Raw genomic sequence first — 20,989 nt, forward strand, 5'->3', positions numbered from 1 at the left:
TGGGGAAGTATGTAACAAGCTTGATTGTTTTGCTTAACCTGTGTCATTCCAGGAGAAATTCACACCCAGGAAGGACATACCGAATATGGACATTTAGGAGCAAGCTGATGTTAAGATGGTATTCAAAGTGTAAGAAATTTTCAATCAAAAAAAGAAAAAGAAAAAAGGAGTTTCTTTGGGTAAATACATGTGAAGGGAAATGGGAAGGGACCAGAGGCTGAGAGAGGGAGAAAGAAATAATTACTGATCTTGTCAGGATCACAAGGCCCAGCCTTTTCTCATCTCTGGATCCTTATATAATGTGTTGTGCCTTTCTGACTCCTCTGTTTTTCTCATTACCCCTGACTAGACTTAAAATCCCAGCTCAGAGGCCTTCCTTTCCAGGAAACCCTAGCCCCTTGCCTCCTCAGAGCAGTGAGGGCCACACATCATGATACTTCTCTGCTCTCTACAATATGGACCAATTTTTCACCCTCAATTACAGGGTGCCTGGCTGGGGTCAGGGGCTGACAGGGATATTGGCATAACAAGGCAGAACTGAAAAAGTACAAGAGGGGTCTCCCCAGGGAGGAAATACGGGCAGAGCTCTGAATGCGACTTTCCTTCCCAAGTTCTTTCCCTCAGCAGCCTTGGAGAGGGGGAAGCAGGGAAAGGGAGCTTTTCAGAATTGGGACTCAGCACTAGTTTCTATCCCTGGTTTTAGCTCCACCCCAGAAGTGAGTGGAACAGTTATTAGATATTAGTCCCATTTTATAAACTAGGAAGCTCAGACCTTGAGAAGGTAAAAGAAATACCTTACCAAGGGTCACAAAGGCAGAGATGGATTACAAGTCCTTCTATACACAGGAGATGAGCATTCAAAAACTACCTGTTCAACAAAGGACTCCTGTCTCTCATATACCCAGGTAGACATGATTCTGATCTTATGTAGAGAAATGTACAATTTGCAAAATGCTGTTATTGGGGAATTGGGAAAGGAACAAAAGCAGGAAACAAATTATATTGGCATAAGATCCATTGTTTTCAGAGTACTCCCATTAAGGTACTCTGGTGCAAGAAGCTACTCCTCCTGTACCCTGGATCCGATTCAGCCCAGAGAGGGCGATACTTCTGCCTGCTACCTTCTTTCCTTAGCCAGAGACATGCAATTGAACAAGTATATAGGGAGTACTATTGAAATATTCAGCAGCTTTTGGGCTATATCATCCTGGTTATTCTGGGATATGGTGGTGACAGTGTGGCAAAACAGGGGAGAGGAGGTCAAGAGCCATCCTGGGTCATTACTTCCAAACTGCTGCTGAGTTGTGGCCTATTGAGTGAAGAGTGGATTTATTAATTCTGGACAAAGATCCATGGCCAGTTAACAAGCCTGTCTTTCTACAGACTTATTCCTGGAACTCTGAGTCTGGATCAGCCTTGAAAATGGGGAGTTCAGAGGCCAACTCCTATCCTCAGCTTAGTTATGAAGAAACTGGCCTGCTCTGATCATCTGTCCCAGGAAAGAAGTCTAAAGTAGCTGTAATCTGGAATTGGCTCAGGTGCAAAGTAACTGATGAGGCATTTTCTCAGACCTTGGGGTACCTCCCAGAAATGGACACCTGATCAGGGCACCTCCTCAACACAGGCCCCCACCAGAGTTCAGGAGTCCTCTCACACTGTGCCTGCTGAGGCTAAGCAGCAAGGAGAGAAGTTGCACAGAAGTCCTGAGCCTCAGCCTGCCCTGAGGGTGGGCTGGGCTACTGCACTGGTCATTTCTTGGAGCCCCAGTGGCTAGTTCCAAGGTCTGAAGCCTGTAAAGAAGAGGCCCCACACATCCCAGAAACCAGCTCACCCATTTATTTGACTGAGAACATTAAGAAGGACAACAAAATTAAACAATCTTTAATAAAATTCCTATAGAAAACTCAGTCACAGGGTGAGCACTCAGTTATCTTCCCCATTATTGAGGACTGAGAGCTCCCAATATTCTTTGGAGAATGAGCAGTAGTTTTGCTGGATGTTGCCAGTACTCAGAGCATCCATTTACACATTCAAACCAGTAGTTCCTATTGCACATATTAACATTATTTGCCACCTAGCACCCTACATATATGGTACCTCAACAAATAAATAAGACATTTCCATATGGCATGAAACCATTTCAATTTGAATTAATATCCTTGAAAAAAATCACATTAATACAAGTTTTAATAAATACAGTAAGAACAGCTGGTATTTTACTAAAATACTGAATTTTAGGTCTGAAGATTATTCCATAAATAGGTTCTTTTTCCTTTGCTTGCTTTCTTGGATACATTTACTCAAGTATTAAGCTCTATGAAGTGAATTCTTTCATAGATACCATATAAAAACTGTATTAATATGCGCCTCATTACAGAAGCAGCTGGAAGAACTGGATCACACAGTTAACTGAAAAGTAACTTAGGAAAAAGCTCTGCTTTTTTTTAAACTTCAAAACACAGACTGAAGAATACCAAAGAAACATCATTTTATATAGAACTCCCACTAGAAATTTTATAAATATATATATGCAGCATATTTATATATATATATATATGTATATATATATTTGCCTCACCAGTAGATTTTCAGCAAGTCTGGTTGGAATGATGCTATCATAGTAAATAAATATTAACAAAAGAATTTATGAGTTTCCACAGGTTTAAAAGATTTCTTTTGAAAAATAATCATAAATTCAAGTTATAATTTGTAGTTTATACAGTTTAAAAATGGAAGGAAGACACCACTCTCTGAAGCCTTATTTGGAAAGTAAGAATAGCTCCCAGTCCCCAGGTGTGGAGAGTTGTTACCTGACTGATAACACTTGATCACAACACTGGAAAAGAAGTATTTACATCTTTCTGGTAAAGTACCAATCACTTAAAAAGAGAGAGAGAGAGAGAGAGAGAGAGAGAGAGAGAGAGAGAGAGAGAGACATATATCAAACAATCCCTAGTAGCATTCCTTGGCGTGCAAAGTCAGCAGGAAATGATTATCCATAATGTTGACTCATATTCATGATGAATCTTGGAAGCATTCAGAAAGCAGAGGGTGGTCATCGGGAATTTCCCAGATTAGGATTTGCGGGATGCTGTGTTGTTAATTTAACTGAGTTCCAAAATTTCATTCCCTTTATAACATCTCTGGCAGGGTCATATTCAATTTAGTGCAAGTGCAAAACGAAAAAGAAAACTAAAAATACATTAGGAGCAAAGGCTGATCGTTAAGATCTGTAGTCCTTCCGAACTGTGTGGGCCATCCAGTTCACTTTAGTAGTCCAGCTTTCCCTGAGCGCCTCATCAAATTTTTGCTTAAATTGTTTGAGTGCTTCTTCTTCACTCTTCCCTAAGGCAAGAGAGTCCTAAAAATGAAAGGGAAAAAGTATGATTTTATATCCTCATCTAAGAGGTGCAAACAGCAAACTTTGCAAGAAGTTGGCTTGGCCTCGACTTCCCTAGCTACATTAGGCAGAGTACCTCATGTTTTTACTTAGATATTGTCTGCAGGATGGGGAACAAATAACAAGGTAGCATGATAAGATGACCTCACCAAAGGGTGTTTTGTTTGGTACTGAACCCAGGCCCCCTATGCCCCCAGTCCTTTTTATTTTGAGAAAGGATCTCAATAAGTTGCTTAGGACCTCCTTATATCACTGACCTTGAACTTGCAATCCTCCTGTCTCAGCCTCCTGAGCCACTGGGCTTATAGGTGTGCACCACCACATCTATCTCACCAAAGGGTTTTTGAAGATGAAATTAACTTATAATTATTGCAAGATACTCAGGTACTTTTCCAGTAAGAGGACTTAAGGCAAGTAAAAGGCACACTGTTGAAAAGCAAGGTGCTTAACTACTTTCTGGTCTTCCACAGTGTGGGTAGAAGGTCACTGCCCAGCATGTCTTCTGAATGCCCCTTCTACTGATGGGAAAAGCATCTAGTTATAAGATCCACTTTCAAAATTGCTCCTTCATGTGAACTTTTCAGATTCTTTTCCTCTTGGCTAAAGACCATCTGAGGAAAGGGCTTTGTTTTACTCCCTTTGGAATATTTAAATGAAATAGACACCTCTTACTGACCTTCATGCCCACAAAGACCAAAATGCAAGGAGAAGGGGTTTGTACCTTGAGATACTGTATATCCTTGACAGAGGTAAGCTCAGGAAGCCCTGCAGTCAACATCAGTGCAAAGAGAGTGATGAAGAGATTCCCGTGTCGGCGTAAAATCAGATATGCATCTTCACAACACTGGCGGAACCTTCAGTTGATGCAGCATATGAGCAGTGTTAGAGGGGAGACAGCACATTTCATAAAGAAGACATTGTTAGACTTTTCATTGGAACTGGGGCATTTCTACTGAAATAAAAGTTCATTGCTGATTTTTCCTTCTGTGAATATGTTCCTAGGACTAAAATTTATATAAACTGAGTTTTCTAAAATCATGCATATCTTAAAAAAAAACAAAACAACCACAACTAAATTGAAATTCTATGACAAAAGGCAATGTAACAATGCAGGCTGTTTACTTTCCATGAACACAAGAACTGATTATTAAACTAGTGATAACTATAATCCATGAGAGTTTCTGAACACAATTCTGGGTTCTGCCTATACGGTTTTACTCCAGAAACTAATCTCTTTAACGTGTGCCCCCTCCACCCCACACCAGTGTCTGTGCCTCTGCACTGCTCCTCCCTGTAATCTGCCTTCCCTACTCTTTCTCTTCTTCAAGACAGTAATTCAAGGGGACCATCCATTCCTATGCCCCTTATTTTGCCACAGAAAAAACCAGGAAAGAAACTGGGATTCTGTCTGTATTTTAGACCTCTAATCCCCACAACAGCCCTGAACTTTAATTACTTTTGTCCACATTTTGAGATTAAAGAAACAAAGGTAGAAAGACAAGTAATGTGTTTAGGAACACACAAGTGAAAGGAATAGATTATGAAGTCTCTCCCAGAACCCAGACTCCTCACTACTCTCTTTTTTTTTTTTTCTCTTTTTTTTTTGTTTTTTTTTTTTCTTTTTTCTTTTCGTTCCCTCACTACTCTCTACATACAATGAGAGTAAAATCTATAATTCCTGTTCTCTCAGCATCTTACTGTCAAATATCTGAATAGCTTCAGATAATTTTCTGAAACAGATAAAAGATGGTATACTCTTGGAGTCAAACATAGTAACTTATTTCAAATTTCTATCATTTTGTTTTTTTCCTGAACATTTCTGAACTGGCACAAGGATCTGACAAGCAAACTCCTCCACCCCAAAGCCTCCTGTTATTGTCTGAATATCTCCCAGACCCAAACTCAGTTAGCAAATGTTACTCTGCTGGTCAGATGACAAAATGCCAGACATGTTTAGTTTTGACAGAAAGGCAATACTCACCGGCCAAACTTTTCTGTGTTTCCTGTTTTTCCTTGTTGAATGACATGAATGAAATCATAAGTAAGAATAAAAGGCACTCTCTCTCTTTTAATGCCAAATTTAGATTTAAAATTTCCAAGAATGTGTCCAAAGTCGATGTGGAAGAGCTGAAAATCAAATGGGATTTAATTTCTCTCATTTTTCTAGAGAAAAACAAGAAAGGAAAAATCTCTGTAGCCCTCAACTCCCATGCACTACACCCACCCCTCATTCTGTGTGGAGCCCACTGGGCCACTTGGGAAGAGTATTTTTAACACTCTTAGGTCTTTTACTTTCCATAAGAACACTGATCTTAAATTGCATAAACCCAATAGGAAAGGAGAATCTTTAAAAGAAAAATTCACCCAAATAATAAACATGCATGATTAAAAAAAATGTAGTTTTAGATGGACAGCATGCCCTTATTTTATTTGTTTATTTTTATGTGGTGCTGAAGATCAAACCCAGTGCCCCACGCATGCAAGGCAAGTGCTCTGCCCGAGCTACAGCCCCAGCCCAACATGAGTGATTTTTAAAATGCCAAATAGTTCTAGAAAACAAAACAAAGAGCACAAACATGCCCCACTACCTCCTTTACCCTAAGCGCTACCACTCAGAAGGTACTTTCTCCCCATGCTTACACACATTTTCCCTGGTATCTGCCTCCATTTTTCTAAATATTATTTTTATACTTATATTTACTTTCTAATTTTAGATTATTATTCTTATGGAAAATAAAGATTTAGTACCCTGTGCTATAATGTTACAGAATACAGCACACTGTCATAGATTCTGGTTAAATTGGCATTCAGTGTTTTTTGGGGTTGTTTGCTTTTGCAGTACTGGGGATTAAACCGAGGGGTACTCTACTGACAAGCAAATCCACCCTCACCCCAAGATTAGAGATCCTGCTGCTGAGAAATACACCTGAACCAAACAACAGTGAAACTTACCCCACACATAATCTAGCCGCCTGAGCCTTAACATTACTCCAACTCAGAACACTGAGGAGACAAAAACTCCAAACCAACAAGAACCCAAGGAGGAACAATCAGAGGAAACTCACATCCCACACTCCTTGACATCTATTCATATATCAAAAATGAGAAGCCCCAGAACAAAAAAGATAATTACAAAAAACAAAAAATGTGATTTGCCACTTAAACAGAATTGAAGGCAAAAAAAGAAGAAGATAAATCTATCTAAATTGATGCACAAGTCCACGGCCTTTGAAAGAAAACATTAGGAAAAACGCAAAAAAAAAAAAAAAAAAAAAAAAATCTCCTCCCAAAATTCACAATACCCCAAAAAAGGATCCCACTGATACTGAGAATTAAAATGTTCAATGAAGTAAAAGAAGATCTAAGGAATGAATTGAGATAGCAAACAGGAAATGATAAGACTACTTCATTAAAGAAATAGAAACAATGAAAAGAAATCAGTGACCAGAAACCAATCAGAAATGAAAGACACAATCAATAACAGATTAGATTACATAGAAAATAAAACCTTAGCCCTTGAAAACAGGGTATATGAACTTGAGTACATAGGATGCAATACAGGGAAAAATTATTGAACATGATCTGAAATGAAATAAAGATCCACATACTGGAGGCTTATAGGATCCCCCAAAAGATCTATTCAAATGAGAAGATCCAAATTTTAGACCCTATTCTAGAGAAGACCCAAATCAATAAAATTAGAAATGAAAAAAGAGATATCACCACTGGCCCTTCTGAAATCATCAGATAATCATCAGAACCTATTTTGAAATTTTATAATCAATAAACTGGAAAATTTAGAAGACATTGACAAATTTCTAGACACATATGACTTGCCCAAATTGAACCATAAAGACACAGAAAACCTAAACAGACCAATATAAAATAATGAAACTGAACAGCAATTAAAAGCCCTCCAAAAACAAAAACTCAAGAACAGACGGAATCTCAGTTGAGTGCTACTAGACCTCAAAAGAAGAATTAACACCCATCTTTCTCAAATTATTCCATGAATTGAAAGAGAGGGAACACTCCCAAATATATTCCATGAAGTAAGTATAACCATGGTACCAAAACTAAAGATGCATTGATGAAAGAAAACTGTATACTCATATATCTGATGAACATAGATGCAAAAATCCTTAATAAAATATTTGCAAATCACATGCAAAAACATATCAAAAAGATAATACACCACAGTCAAGTAGGTTTCATTCCAGAGATGTAAGGTTGGTTGAATATAAACAAATCAATAATGTGATTTGCCACTTAAACAGAATTAAGGGCAAGAATCTCATGATCATCTCAACAGATACAAAAAAGGCCTTCAATAAAATCCAGCACCCATTCATGTTAAAAATGTTGGAGAGGGATAAAAGGAACTTACCTCAACATCATAAAAGCTATTTATGACAAATCCAAAGCCAACCTCATACTGAATGGAGAAAAAACTAAAAGTATTTCCTCTAAAATTAGGAACAAGACAAAGCTGTTCACCTTATCACTCTTTCTCAATAATAGCTCTTTAACAATAGCCAGTGATCAGGCAAGAGAAGGAAATCAAAGTGATGCAAATAGGAAAGAAGTTGAACTATCTCTGTTTGCCAAATGACATGATCTTATGTCTAGAAGACCCAAAAGTCGCCAAGGGAAGATTTCTAGACCTTATGAATGAGTTCAGCAAAGTAGCCGGATACAAGTTCAATACCCATAAATCAAAAACTTTCTTATACTCCAACAGTGGTTCCGCCAAGGAAGAAATAAAGGAAACCATCTCATTCACAATAATCTCAAAACCAAAATCAAAACCAAAACAAACAAACAAATAAAAAACAAAACAAAACAAAACTTGAGAATTTATTTAACCAGGGAGGTAAAAGAACTTTACAATGAAAATTATAAAACACTGATGTAAGAAAAGAAACTAAAGAACTTAAAAGATGGAAAGACCTCGTATGTTCTTGGATAGGCAGAATTAGTATTGTCAAAATGGCCATACTATCAAAAGCAATATACAAATTCAATGCAATCACCATCAAAATGCCAATGACATTCTTCACAGAATTAGAAAAAACAATCCTTAAATTGAGTTGGAAGAATAATAGACTCAGAATGGCCAAAGCAATTCTGAGTAAGAATGATGATGCAGGAGGCATCACAACTCTGATCTGAAATTATACTACAGAGCTACAGTAACAAAAAACACCATGGTATTGGCATAAAAATATACATGCAGACTAATTGAACAGAATAGAAGACACAAAAATCCACATAATTACAGCCATCTGATATTTGACAAAGGTGCCAAAAATATATTTTGGAGAAAAGACAGGCTTTTTAACAAATGGTGCTGGGAAAACTGAATAGCTCTATGTAGAAACTAGATCCCTATCTCTCATCTTACACAAAAGTCACATCAAAATAGATCAAAGACTTAGACCAGAAACCATGGCAACTGCCAGAAAAAAACATAGGGTCAACACTCCCTCATATTGGTGCACAGACTTTCTTATCAAAACCCCCAAACCATAAGAAACAGAACCAAAAATCAATAAGTGGGATGCCATCAAAACAAACATCTAAGGTAACGCTATTCTTCCCTAGTGGCCCCCGCTTATTGTGAATTAGCATCCGCTATTAGAGAAAACATTCTGTTTTTGGTTTTGTGGGATTGGCTTATTTAGCTTAGCATAATATTCTCCAACCATTTACTGGCAAATGTCATAATTTTACTCTTCTTTAAAACTGAGTAATATTCCAATGAGTATATCATACTACATTTTCTTTATCCATTCATCTATTGAGGGACACCTAGAAATGGTGGGAGTGAAGGGAATATGGGGATAGGAAAGATAGTAGAATGAAACAGACATTATTACTGTATGAATATATGTGACTATATGACCAATGATTCTGCAACTGTACACTCAGAAAAATGAGAAATTATATCCCATCTATGTATATCAAAGTGTATAAATGCAACCTACTGTCATGTATAACTAATTAAAACAAATTAAAAAACAAACAAACAAAAAAGTTCAGTACAGGAAAGGAAACAATTAAGAATGTGAAGACAGAACCTATAGAATGGGAGAGAAACTTTGTCAGCAGATTCTCTAATAGGGGATTAATATTCAGAATATATAAAGACCTTAAAAAAACTTGACATCAAAAATAAAACAAACAAACAAAAAACCTCAAATAAACCCAACCAATAAGTGGGCAAAAGAACTAAATAAAAAATTCTCAAAAGAAGAAACTCAAGGGCTGGGGTTGTGGCTCAGCGGTAGAGCGCTTGCCTAGCACATACAAGGCCCTGGGTTCAATCTTCATATGATCCACTATCCCACTCCTTGGCATTTTCCCAAAAGAACTAAAATCAGCATACTGTATCGAGACAGCCACCTCAATGTTTATAGCAGCACAATTCACAATAGCTAAATTATGAAATCAATCCAGGTGCCCATCAATAGGTGAATGGATTAAAAAAACTGTGGTATGTATACACAGTGGATTTCTACTCAGCCATAAAGAAGAATGAAATTATGGCAATGGAGAACATCATGCTAAGTGATGTTCCCAGTCCCAAAAAATCAAAGTTCAAATGTTTTCTCTCATATGTGAAAAAGTAAAATAAAGGAAAGGAGGAGGAAAGCATAGAATATCATAAAGGGAAGATGAGTAGTATAGAAGGAGAATAAGAGGCAGAGTGGAGGGATGGAGAAGGGAAGGTAATGTGGAATAATTCTTTAAAAATTATGTTATATGCACATATAAGTATACCAGAGAATTTCACTTTTAAGTAAACAGACCCAATCAAATATAAATAAATAGATAAGCAAAAGGAAATCTAACAGAGTAGGGGAAGGAGAATGGGGGAGGAGAGGGAGGATAGAAGGGAAAAGGGGCACTGTGAACTGAAATTAAATTCCGTGCATGTATGATTTTGTCGAATGAACCCAAATACTATATATAACTATATAGCTCTAAGAAAAAATAATTATTACATATAAAATAAACACATAAATCAAAATATCTTCACATACTGACAAACATTTCCTGTGGTGAAAAAACTGCCTTAGTTAAGTACTAGTTTCAACTCTTGGTGCATGTCCTTAATCCAGTAGCCTCCTGAGAAAAGATGCAGAGGAGAAAGCTGAACATGGTGGCATGTGCCTGTAATTCTACTTATTCAGGAAGCTGAGTCAGGAGGATCAAGGTCAAGCCATCCTGGGCAATGTACAAGACCCCAACAGCAGGAGAGGGAGGGGGGAGGGGGAGGGGGGAGGGGGAGGGGGGAGGGGGAGGGGGAGGGAAAAGGAAAAAGGAAAGGAAGAGGTACAGATTTTGAGAACTTGCATGTTTGAAAATGTCTTTCTTCCATCTTCACACTTGTATGATAGTCTGGTTATAGAATTCTAAGTTAGAAGTCATTTTCCTTGAAAATTAGAAAATTAGAAAGGCTTTTACCGTCTTAAAGTTTCCAATTTAGCTTTGATAAGACAAAGTCATTTTGATTCCTAAACTCTGATATTTGGCTTCCTGGGTCTCTGAAAAGGTTTTAGAATCTTTTCTTTATGCCTGATGCACTGAAAAGGGTTTTAATAAGAATCTTTTCATCCACTATAAGTACAAAGAAAATTGTTAAGTTTTGTGCTCTGTTGACTGGATCTTCATGAACATCAGCTCTGGGAAACATTTTTTATATTTGCTTAGGAGTTCCTTCCCTTACTCTTCTCTATTACTTCTTTCTGGAATACTATTAGGCTGATGGACTAATAGGACTAAGTCTCCCTGGACTAAGTCTCTATCACTTCAATATTGTGTATAAATACAGCGCGCGCACACACACACACACACACACACACACACACACACACACACACGGCAGTGGGGTTGGGGAAGAAATAGACATTAAGGCATAGTGTTTTAAATCAAATTGCTAGGATTTAAAACCTGGAATGTCTACTCCGTTGACTCATTTTTCCTACCTATAAAATGGGGATAGTACTACTTTGCTGTAAAGTTGTCATGAAGATTCTTCATTAACATATATAACACACTTACATTTGTTCCAATTTTAACTTTTTGTTTGTTCCTATTTTTAAGACCTCTATTCTCTAATTAAAAAAAAGAAGTCATTATATTTCATAATACAATGCTATCTACTTTTTTTCTATTTTAAAAATCATCATCTGTTAAACTGAAGTTACTCCATTTTCCTAGAGTCCTTCTTCCCTCACTTGATAGAGGTCTCTCTCTTTCACAGTAGAAGTTTCCTTCAAATGTCTACTAATCCAAGGGCTGGGAATGTAGCTCAGTGGTAAGGCACATGCTTAACATGCATGAGATAGTAGGTTCAATCCTGGGGTGGGAGGTGGGAAGTTGAAGGATACAAAATTTCAGTTAGACAGGAGGGAATAAGTTCAAGGGAGCTACTATACAACATGGTGACTACAGTTAACAACAATATATCATACTTCTGAAAATTACTGAGAATAGATTTCAAGGCTATCACCACAATAAGTAAATAATGTTAATTAGTTCATTTAGTCATTCTATAACATACATATTTCTTTTTTAACATATATATTTCAAAACATGTTATTTATGAGATATATATATATATATATATATATATATATATATATTTCTATTTGTCAATTTAAAAATATCTGCTAGTCCTTGGCTAACCATTCATATTTGAGTTGCTAAAAAGCTAAAGGAAAATTCCATGTAAATAGTTATGCTTGTTTGTTGAATAGTGATCTTCCCTGAAGAGGGCTTGGGAAGAGACCTCAACTGTAAGAATCTTTTCACTGGAATCAATCAGATTTTCTTACATGTCTTGTGGAGGAGAAGGATAGAAACCTGATAGCCAGTGTTCCTGTAGCAAAGCAAGTGGAAGTGGCTGTAAACTGCAACATTTAGTATGCTTTTAACTTAGCCCCATTTTTAATATGGCACCTTCCCCTCAGCCTTTTATAGAACTTAGTGTCCTTTAATCAGAAGTTCCTTCAGAAAATAAATCTTCTGTGTCCTTCTCCAGATAAGGAAGGGGATTTGAGCAAATAAACTATTCCATATAAAAACTGCTGCACAATCCCATTTTTAACCTTGCCCATATGCCCATCCTGAACAGTACTTGGTGCCTCCAATTTCATAGCTTTCCTTAGACTGGCATGACTTTCTTTTTCACACACACATTTAGTTGTAGTTGGACACAATATCTTTATTTTACTTATTTATTTATTCATATGTGGTGCTGAGGATCAAATCCAGTGCCTTGCATGTGTTAGGCGAGCGTTCTACCGCTGAGCCACACCCTACCAATACTCAGGTTCCCATTTTTCAGTCATTGCTAAATCATTGCTGCTGCTTCATCTCACTTTCTATCATTCCCAAATCTATTATGTCTTTCATCCACTGTGATCTCTTCCCTAACACCTTTGATTTCTTGAGTTTATCTACTTTTTTCTTGTTGCTTATTATTACTTTAGAGAGGTATCAGGAAAAAATAATGTAGACAAACCAAAGTGTTTGGTCTGATTAACTTGAAGTCTGAGGGAATCCTTTGAAGTAGGGACACATGGTTCAATTCTCAGAACCCAAGCCAAAACTACCCAAATCTCCCATGTGGTATAAAATTCTGTGTTCCATTCATGGCCAAAACTCACATAGTCACCTAGAGATATTCATTCTGGTATGCTTCTAGTTTGAGGAATCCCAATGGTGACTAAACTGAAAAATTATCCATCTGTCTGTTAATATAAAAAAAATTTACAAACAACCTAAGTCACTTAAATTAAAAAAAAAAAAGGAAATTTTTCATTTGGAAATTCATTTGAAACTAAAGAGTTTCCTCACAGTTAACCCAGCTGTGGTATCCTTAGATACCTCCAAATAGTATTTGTATACTACTTTCCTCCCTATTCCCACATATGATTAGGTTCAGTGTTCTAAAAGAACTGACTCAAGTGTGGTTTCTACCACTTTTTTTTTTTTAAACTAAAGCACTGGCTACATTTTTTGAAGTCAATACATCTAGCACATCTTCTGTAAGTAAATGCTTAACCAACTAATTTGAAACAAACAAATACAAGAAGTAGATGGTTATGAAATGAGGGAAATTGAGGAAAGATGAAGATATGATTTGATATCACTGAGGCCCTTGGCAAAGCCAGCAGTATAGCTCACCTGGCCAGTTTTTTTGACCATGATGTTGTCACTGTGTCTGTCACCAATCCCAAGGACATAAGAAGCTACACAGTAGCCAGCACAAGACAGGGTAAACTCCTCAATTGCTCTGTCCAGGTCATCCCTGAATAAGAGAAAAAGTAGGAGCCTCAATGGTATTCAGCTTTCAAATGTATGGGATGAGACCCAAACCATACCTGTTACTTTTTTAATTGTGAAAAGAACTTACAATACATAGCTACCCAAACCACAGGGTGGGTCAGCCAAGAATCAGGGGAGTCAGGTAGCTTAAAAACACTAGATATAGGGGCTGGGGTTGTGGCACAAATGGTGGAGTGCCTGCCTAGTATGTGTGAGGCACTGGGTTTGATCCTCAGCACCACATAAAAATAAAATAAAGATATTGTACTCATCTAAAACTAAAAAATAAATATTAAAAAGAAAAAAAAAAACAACACTAGATGTATGGGCTCAGCCATTCAAATTCCTGAGTCCTGGGGGTAGTGGAGGGCGGGGGCGGTGTTGGTGCTTGTTTCAGTAGGGATGGAGGTAAGCTCATGTGCATAAAAGGGCAGGCTACTGTGGTTTTGGTTGGATCACAATGCGCTTAGGAACATTTTTGTCAGTTTTGACCTAAGACTAGAATTCCATGTTGAAGAGTTGAGTATTGTAGTTTCCACCATCTGAGTCACTGATCTCAATTGGAAGCGAGCAATATAGACTCTTGTGGAGACAAGGCCACAAAGATCAAAATTTAGAAACTGATTCTCACATACAAGTTCTTGGACAATGCTAATGATAACATCTGAATCTCATTTTGAAGTCTTTAGCCATAAATAATTGTGGAACTCTTCACTTATTAATGCTTGTCCAACACCATCACCATAAATAACACATAACTAAGCACTACATTTTTTTAGAGAGGTCACAGTCTACAAACTCATTTACTTCTATCATAAAATTAATCTACTATAAACTTACTTAGGTTCATATATTCACATAATTACAAAAGCTGATATGTTTAAACAAAAACTTCACTATGTCATCTTAAATTCCTAGGTGGAATATCATTGCAGAGCTTATAAAATTTGACTTAGATAAAGTAGAAATCAATTATAACCATTCATAAGATTTTAGGTCATTTTGTTCTAATCTGAAGTGAAGCAATCTATAAAACTAATTTTTCCTCTCAGACACCAATGATTTCTATTGGGAAAAGAATTATCTGTTTGGATGTTTGCATAGAAAAATGATGATTAAATAGAATCAACTAACCCAGAATTATATTCCTTCAGCCAGTTCAGAAGGGCATCTTTGTTGAAAGCTGCTGCAGCAGCCACATTGCTACTATTCAGCTGAATGTCAGCAATTGTTTCAGAGGTGCTCACAACTTCAATGAGGCCAGAGCGATCTCCTGTTGCTAAACAGCCATAAGGGAGCATGCTGAAAGGGGGGGGAAACAGATGGGGGGGCATTAAAAAGTCATAATTTCCTTAAAATGAAACATTAATTTGTTAATTTCCCCTATGATTTAAAAAAACTATTATCATCGATACGTTGCCATTACTCATTATAACATAATAATTGCCATGTGGAAAAATACCACCTCTCTCTTTTGTTAGGGAATAAAATTCTTAGACAAGAGATGGAATGATTTACCAGAATTCCAAGGATCTAGCTAAATATATCATTTATTACTACAGCATTATTTATTACTCTATTTACTTGTTAGAGGAATGCAAGTACATTAGATAAAGAAAAACTCCTTCATTTTTCCTACAAATTTTGGGGAAGGGAATCAGTTTTTATGGAACAGTTGGTATGTACTACACAGTAGGCCAAGCACTATACATATTATTTTTGTTCAGGACAACTTCACCTTTCTAACTGCTTAAGCCCACAACCTTAAGGTCATCTTTGACTCTTCTCTTTCTTTCATGACCAACATTTAATTTAAGTGCCTTGAAAACGTATCCAGAGTCCAAATACTTCCCCACTCCCACTCTTCCTCTGCTAAAACCAAGTCAAACTAACCTTTATCTCAATTATTGAAGTTTCCTAACTGGTCTGCCAGTGTATACATCATAGTCTGTTCTAAATGCAACAGGACTATGATTCATTTAAAATGTATGCATATGCTATCACTCCCCTGATCAAAATGTCTGTGATTGCTTTCCACCTTAGAGTGAAAGCCAACATGCTTGCCATGGCTTGAAACCCTTCTTTAATCTGGCCTCCTTCATCTCTTCTACTTTTCCCCATTACTAACTTTGTTCCTATCACATTGGCCTCAAACATATTAGGAAAAATATTCAGCTATTCCTTTGCACGTGTTATTTTCTCTTCTGGAATATTCCTCCTCAAGACATCTATATGGCTTTCCCCCTCAATTCTAGGAAATCGCTCCTGAAATATCAACTTTTCAGTGAGAACTTCCTGGATCATCCTACTTAAAATACACTATCCTTGACCAATATCCACTATTCCTTCCTTGCTTTATTCTTCTGTATACACCTCAACACTATCCAACATCCTGTACATTTTACTTATTTATCTGTATCCACCATTAGGATATAAGTTTATCAGGCAGGGATGTCTTATTACTCACTACAGTATCCTCGGTGACTGAAAATATGCCTGGCACAGAACAGATGCTCAATAAATATTTGTAAATCATTAAGCACATTTAATAACAAAATCCTTATGAAGTAAGTTCCCAATTTTACAAATGAGGAATGTAAGTAACCTGCCCCAAATCACAAATTTAACTAACGTGTAAGATCTGAGAGTTAAAACTGGGTCTGTGCAGCTCTGAAACTATCTTTTTAACCTAACACAATCTCCAGAGTAACAGACTATTTCTGTGTAAATAAAAATACATAGGGAGAATAAAGTGAATGAAGAACTGCTACATGTTTTACAGCAATTGAATGGATTATTAAATGACAGCACCAAATGTGAAGCCAACAGGTCTGCATGCTGACTTCGTTATTTCCTGAATTGAAATTTTACCTCCCCTGCAGGATTATGAACTCCTTAGAGACAAACTTTAACTGAAAAGAGGTGATTGAAAAGGTAGAAAAGGCTGATAGTCTGTCAGGAAGATGAGACTTGATATTTTTATTAGCTAGACATCCAGAGTGGCTACCAATACCACACACTAAGAAATATTTTAGATTATTGATTAAAATAATTTTTGCCAAATTCATAAGTAGCACTTTGCTTTTTTTTTTAAGGATTTCTTCACCAACAGGATTCGATTTGACAAATTCCTGCATTTTTTTAAAATTTATTTTTAAATTATAGATGGATACAATATCTTTTTTTTTTTTTAATGTGGTGCTGAGGATCGAACCCAGTGCCTCACACATGCTAGGTGAGCGCTTTATCTCTGAGCCACAACCCAGCCCACATTTTGCTTTGATTTGTTCTTATTTGATTCCTGCTAAAGATAAAATTTTTCTCTTTTGGCCATTTTAAGAAGAATTTATTATTGGGCTGGGGCTGTAGCACAGTGGCAGAGTGCTTGCCTAGGATGCATGAGACCCTGGGTTGAATCCTCAGCACCACATAAAAAAAACAAGAAGAATTTTTTTTGTGAATTAACCATTTATATCCTTTGCCTATTTATTAGAATTCTAAACATTTTTCTTAGTGATTTATATGAGCTTTATGTATATTAATGTGTTTTTCTCATTTTGGTTGCAAGTATTTTCTCTACATTTAAAAAAACTATAATAACAACTTGAAAACTGGCAAGAGATACATTGGAAGGTTCAACTAAAGATCAGGTACTATAGAAATGCTATGAACAGGATTTATGGGTTTAATAAATAGTTGGGTGCAGCTATGTGTCAAACAATGTCTCAGATGTCAAATGGTGATTCAGAAATAAGCAATCCCTACTCTCACTGAACTTAAAAGCACAAATGCACAATATGCATGTGATCTCTGTATGAGGGAGGAGTACCAGGAAAACACAGCAAGAGTTAAGAAAGATCTCCATGAAGAGTGAAGACAGGAAGGCTGGAGCAGAGTATGAGGGGGGAGCATGAGAGAGGAGTGAAGAAAGGACAGAGTAAATGTTAGAAGACCATGTAGGCACTGTAGGGGCCTATAAGGACTTCTGTCACTCTCCTGGAAAACCTTCTGGACTTTATGCAAAGGGGGAAGAGGTGGGGTCGGGGGGAGGGAGTGTATGAGTATATTAGCAAGTTAACAATCAGATTAAAAAGGAGACTTTCTAAAATTCCTTCCAAAGAAAAATTCAATTATTTTATACCTCTTCTAGCACTTTGCTAGTCTAACAAAATAAGGATGAAAGCCAAAACTGTCAAATTACATGCTGGGTTGACTTGATATACCAATGGACTGTTTTACACCTGCATTATTCATTTATTTCTCCTTAAAAAATATTACCTCCAAATAAGAAAGGCAACTTTGGAGCACTAATATTTTTACTGACACCCTTATCCTTATCATGACACAACACATGTAAAGCAAACACTGTCAGGTTAAAGTGCACTTTCACACTTTCCTGCATCTCCTCCTGCCCCACTTGCAACAAAATAGGGCACAAGTCCAATAACTTCCTCTTCAAAAGCCGGCAATGATGAAAGCACTCAGTGCCTTGAGATGGAACATTCACAACCGGAAGGAAAAAACATCCTTGTCAGAGAGACAGTTTGACATAAGTCAAGCTGGGGACAAACTCTTGGAACCCTGATCATCTTATCTAGGCCTCCTTTGCAATGAACTTCTACACTTCTTGTAAAGGCCATGACAGCACTTTCAGTAATGTTTACCTTCCTTTCTCATAATTTGACCCAAGGAGCAATGTGTTAATTTTCAAATTAAAGCAAGAATTACAAAATGAAATGAATTCTAGAGCAGTGAGGATGGCAGATTCATATCTTTACTTAATAGATATGTACCAAGTCTTCTTTGGTCTTGACTCAACACACTGACCCAAATCTTGAGTAGTACCTTATAGCTCACTGCCTCTGAAGGAGGAAAGTGTAAATTTTTTACCTCATGTTTACATTATTTTCATATCCTTCCTTCACCCCTCTGAGACTGATCATTAAATATCTTATATGTAACTTCTGCATGGGTCTCTTAAAAGGGAAGTAAACTCCATTAGTGCAACTCAGAAATAAACTTGGACACAACCATAAAAAATAGATTTTATGTGTAGCATAGGAAGGCAGGTATACAGAGCATTGTTAAATCTCCCGAAGGTCAAATGGATCTACATGTAGACAGCCTATCAGACTTCAAAGAAAAGGTCATTTGTTGACCAAAGGATTGCTTCTTAGCCTTTTGGCTAAGATTAAGTGTTGTCAAGATATAAGGAGGTTAAGATATCTCAACATACTGATAGCTTATGTTATAATTTGACATAAAAGATAGCAAAATAGTATTATGAGACAGCAGAGAAAATTTTAAATGAGCAATATAGATTTTTCATTTATGCAAACATGGTACTGTTACAAGTACTAAAATAGTAATGTATGAAGGGTATCCAAAGATTTGGAATTGAACTTAAAAGAGTGTGTGCTACATGACCCAGTTTAACCTGAACAGCTGGCTAAAAGAAAAACAAACACAATAGGAACACTGGAGCACATATATTTATAGAAACAGTAAAAAAGTTTTGGTGAGAAAAAGACATTAGTTTGAAAATGAACTAAAAAAGAATTAAAGCCTTTCATATATTTTTTTAAAACATGGGGTCAGAGGACAGAAAGTCAGAAAAGATCCCACTGGACAGATAAGTTCCTTTTTCTTGTTAGACACACAATGTTTCCCATCAGACAGCCACTAGTTTATTTCTGGCATTCTTACATGTGGCTGCCTCCCTTTATCTGAGGTCAAAAAGTACTTCATTTGATGCAAAATGTGCTTTTTCATTTGGACAAAACTGAAACTAAGAGAAAAGAGGTGGGTTGGAGTTTTCAGTTAGGCTTATGGAACTAAGAAAGCTAGGATAAAGTCATCAGTTCAGTCTTTCACAACTCAAAAAGACCAATCATACGCACAGAATCTGTTATCGGCAGAGGGAATCACTGTATAGCCTATGTGCTGATTCTGGGAAGAACAAATAAGTTACCAAGTCTATGTGTAAAGTTTCTCTCCTTTTTGTGAACTCAATTAGTAAAAACATTTGCTTAGGGTTTTCTTTTATATAGGAAGAGTCAGTAAACTCATGTTAGCATGCATCAGATAGTATTTAGGCATTGCAGACAACTACTGTTTCAGCACAAAAGCAGCTACAAATGGCTATGTGTCAGTATTTTAATGTGTCAACATTTTATTTACAAATAAAATTTCAAACCCTCTGTTTGACACCCTTGCAGAGAGTTTCTTAAATGATCCATCCCTCTTACCTATGCAGTATTGAACAAAAACTTCTTAACTATTCATAGCTACTGATTTTGTTTTTAAAACAGAGCTATTTAGAAATACGTCCTAATTTAAGGCCAAGAGTATGTCACTTAAGGTAACCAGAGGGTCCTTTTTGGATGTATTATGATCTCTCATCCTTATTCTAATCTCATTTATAGACTGATGAAAGGAAAAGTAACCAGAGCAAACTGCTCTTTCCATCTTAACAGAACTGGAAAAGTATATTCTGCAAAGTTCCAAAAACAGGAAACTCTTTTCCTTTTTTAGCTATCTGGGGCACCATAATACTTTGATAAAGAGTTACTGGACAGGGGCTGAGGTTGTGGCTCAGTGGTAGAGCTCTTGTCTAGCATGTGTGAGGCACTGGGTTCGAATCTCAGCACCACATATAAATAAATAAATAAGTATCCATCAACAACTAATAAAAATATTTAAAAAAAGAGTTACTGGACGTGTCTTACCACAATTTTTTCTCATTTGGATGACTGTTAAAATAATAGAAAGACAGTAAGCTCAGAGTGAATAGTCTGACTCTGCTACTTAATATTTTTTGTAAATTTTTTAAAAAAAATCTCTATTGCCTTAATTTTTTCATGTGTTAAAAAGGAATTACACAATCTTATAATTTTAAAGTTTACATGACATTAAATATGTGAAGAGTCTAATACAATGCCTGATTCAGTCAATAAATAGCAACTGTTTCACATATTTTTAAAAAAGAATTTCAAACCATTGGTTGAAATGTGATTCTTGCTCTCTGTCCAAGCCTTCCTGAAGTCTAAACCTGCCCTTTTTTCTGAAATCTCAGGCCATATATAGTTTTAAATCTGATGTGGTTTAAATAAGAGAATGTATTTGAAAGTACCTGTAAAGTGCTATATTAAATAGCACAAGCAACAATTAATATAGCAGGAGGGAAGGAATCATCATGAAGTTTAAGAAATTTTGCTGGGAAGAAAACAAAAGATAAAAAATAAATTCACT

General features: G+C 36.6%; 1 protein-coding gene across 3 annotated transcripts in view; it reads right to left on the reverse strand.

Annotated features, from left to right (window-relative positions):
* Positions 1–1,903: 1,903 nt before the first annotated feature.
* The window catches only part of Pik3cb (phosphatidylinositol-4,5-bisphosphate 3-kinase catalytic subunit beta), a 133,635-nt gene continuing 114,549 nt past the window's right edge, over positions 1,904–20,989 (reverse strand). For 2 of the 3 annotated variants that reach the window (XM_026385056.2, XM_026385055.2), the window contains 5 exons: positions 14,873–15,040; positions 13,598–13,721; positions 5,382–5,527; positions 4,122–4,254; positions 1,904–3,361 (listed from right to left, as the gene is read on the reverse strand). In XM_026385056.2, coding sequence (XP_026240841.1) covers positions 3,224–3,361; positions 4,122–4,254; positions 5,382–5,527; positions 13,598–13,721; positions 14,873–15,040 — 709 coding nt within the window. In that variant the 3' untranslated portion in view covers positions 1,904–3,223. Of the gene's footprint in view, positions 3,362–4,121; positions 4,255–5,381; positions 5,528–13,597; positions 13,722–14,872; positions 15,041–20,989 lie in introns of those variants that run through there. The other variant, XM_026385057.2, reaches the window with a different exon arrangement.

This window comes from Urocitellus parryii, chromosome 2 (assembly GCF_045843805.1).
Source record: "Urocitellus parryii isolate mUroPar1 chromosome 2, mUroPar1.hap1, whole genome shotgun sequence".
NCBI classification, from domain to species: Eukaryota; Metazoa; Chordata; class Mammalia; order Rodentia; family Sciuridae; genus Urocitellus; species Urocitellus parryii.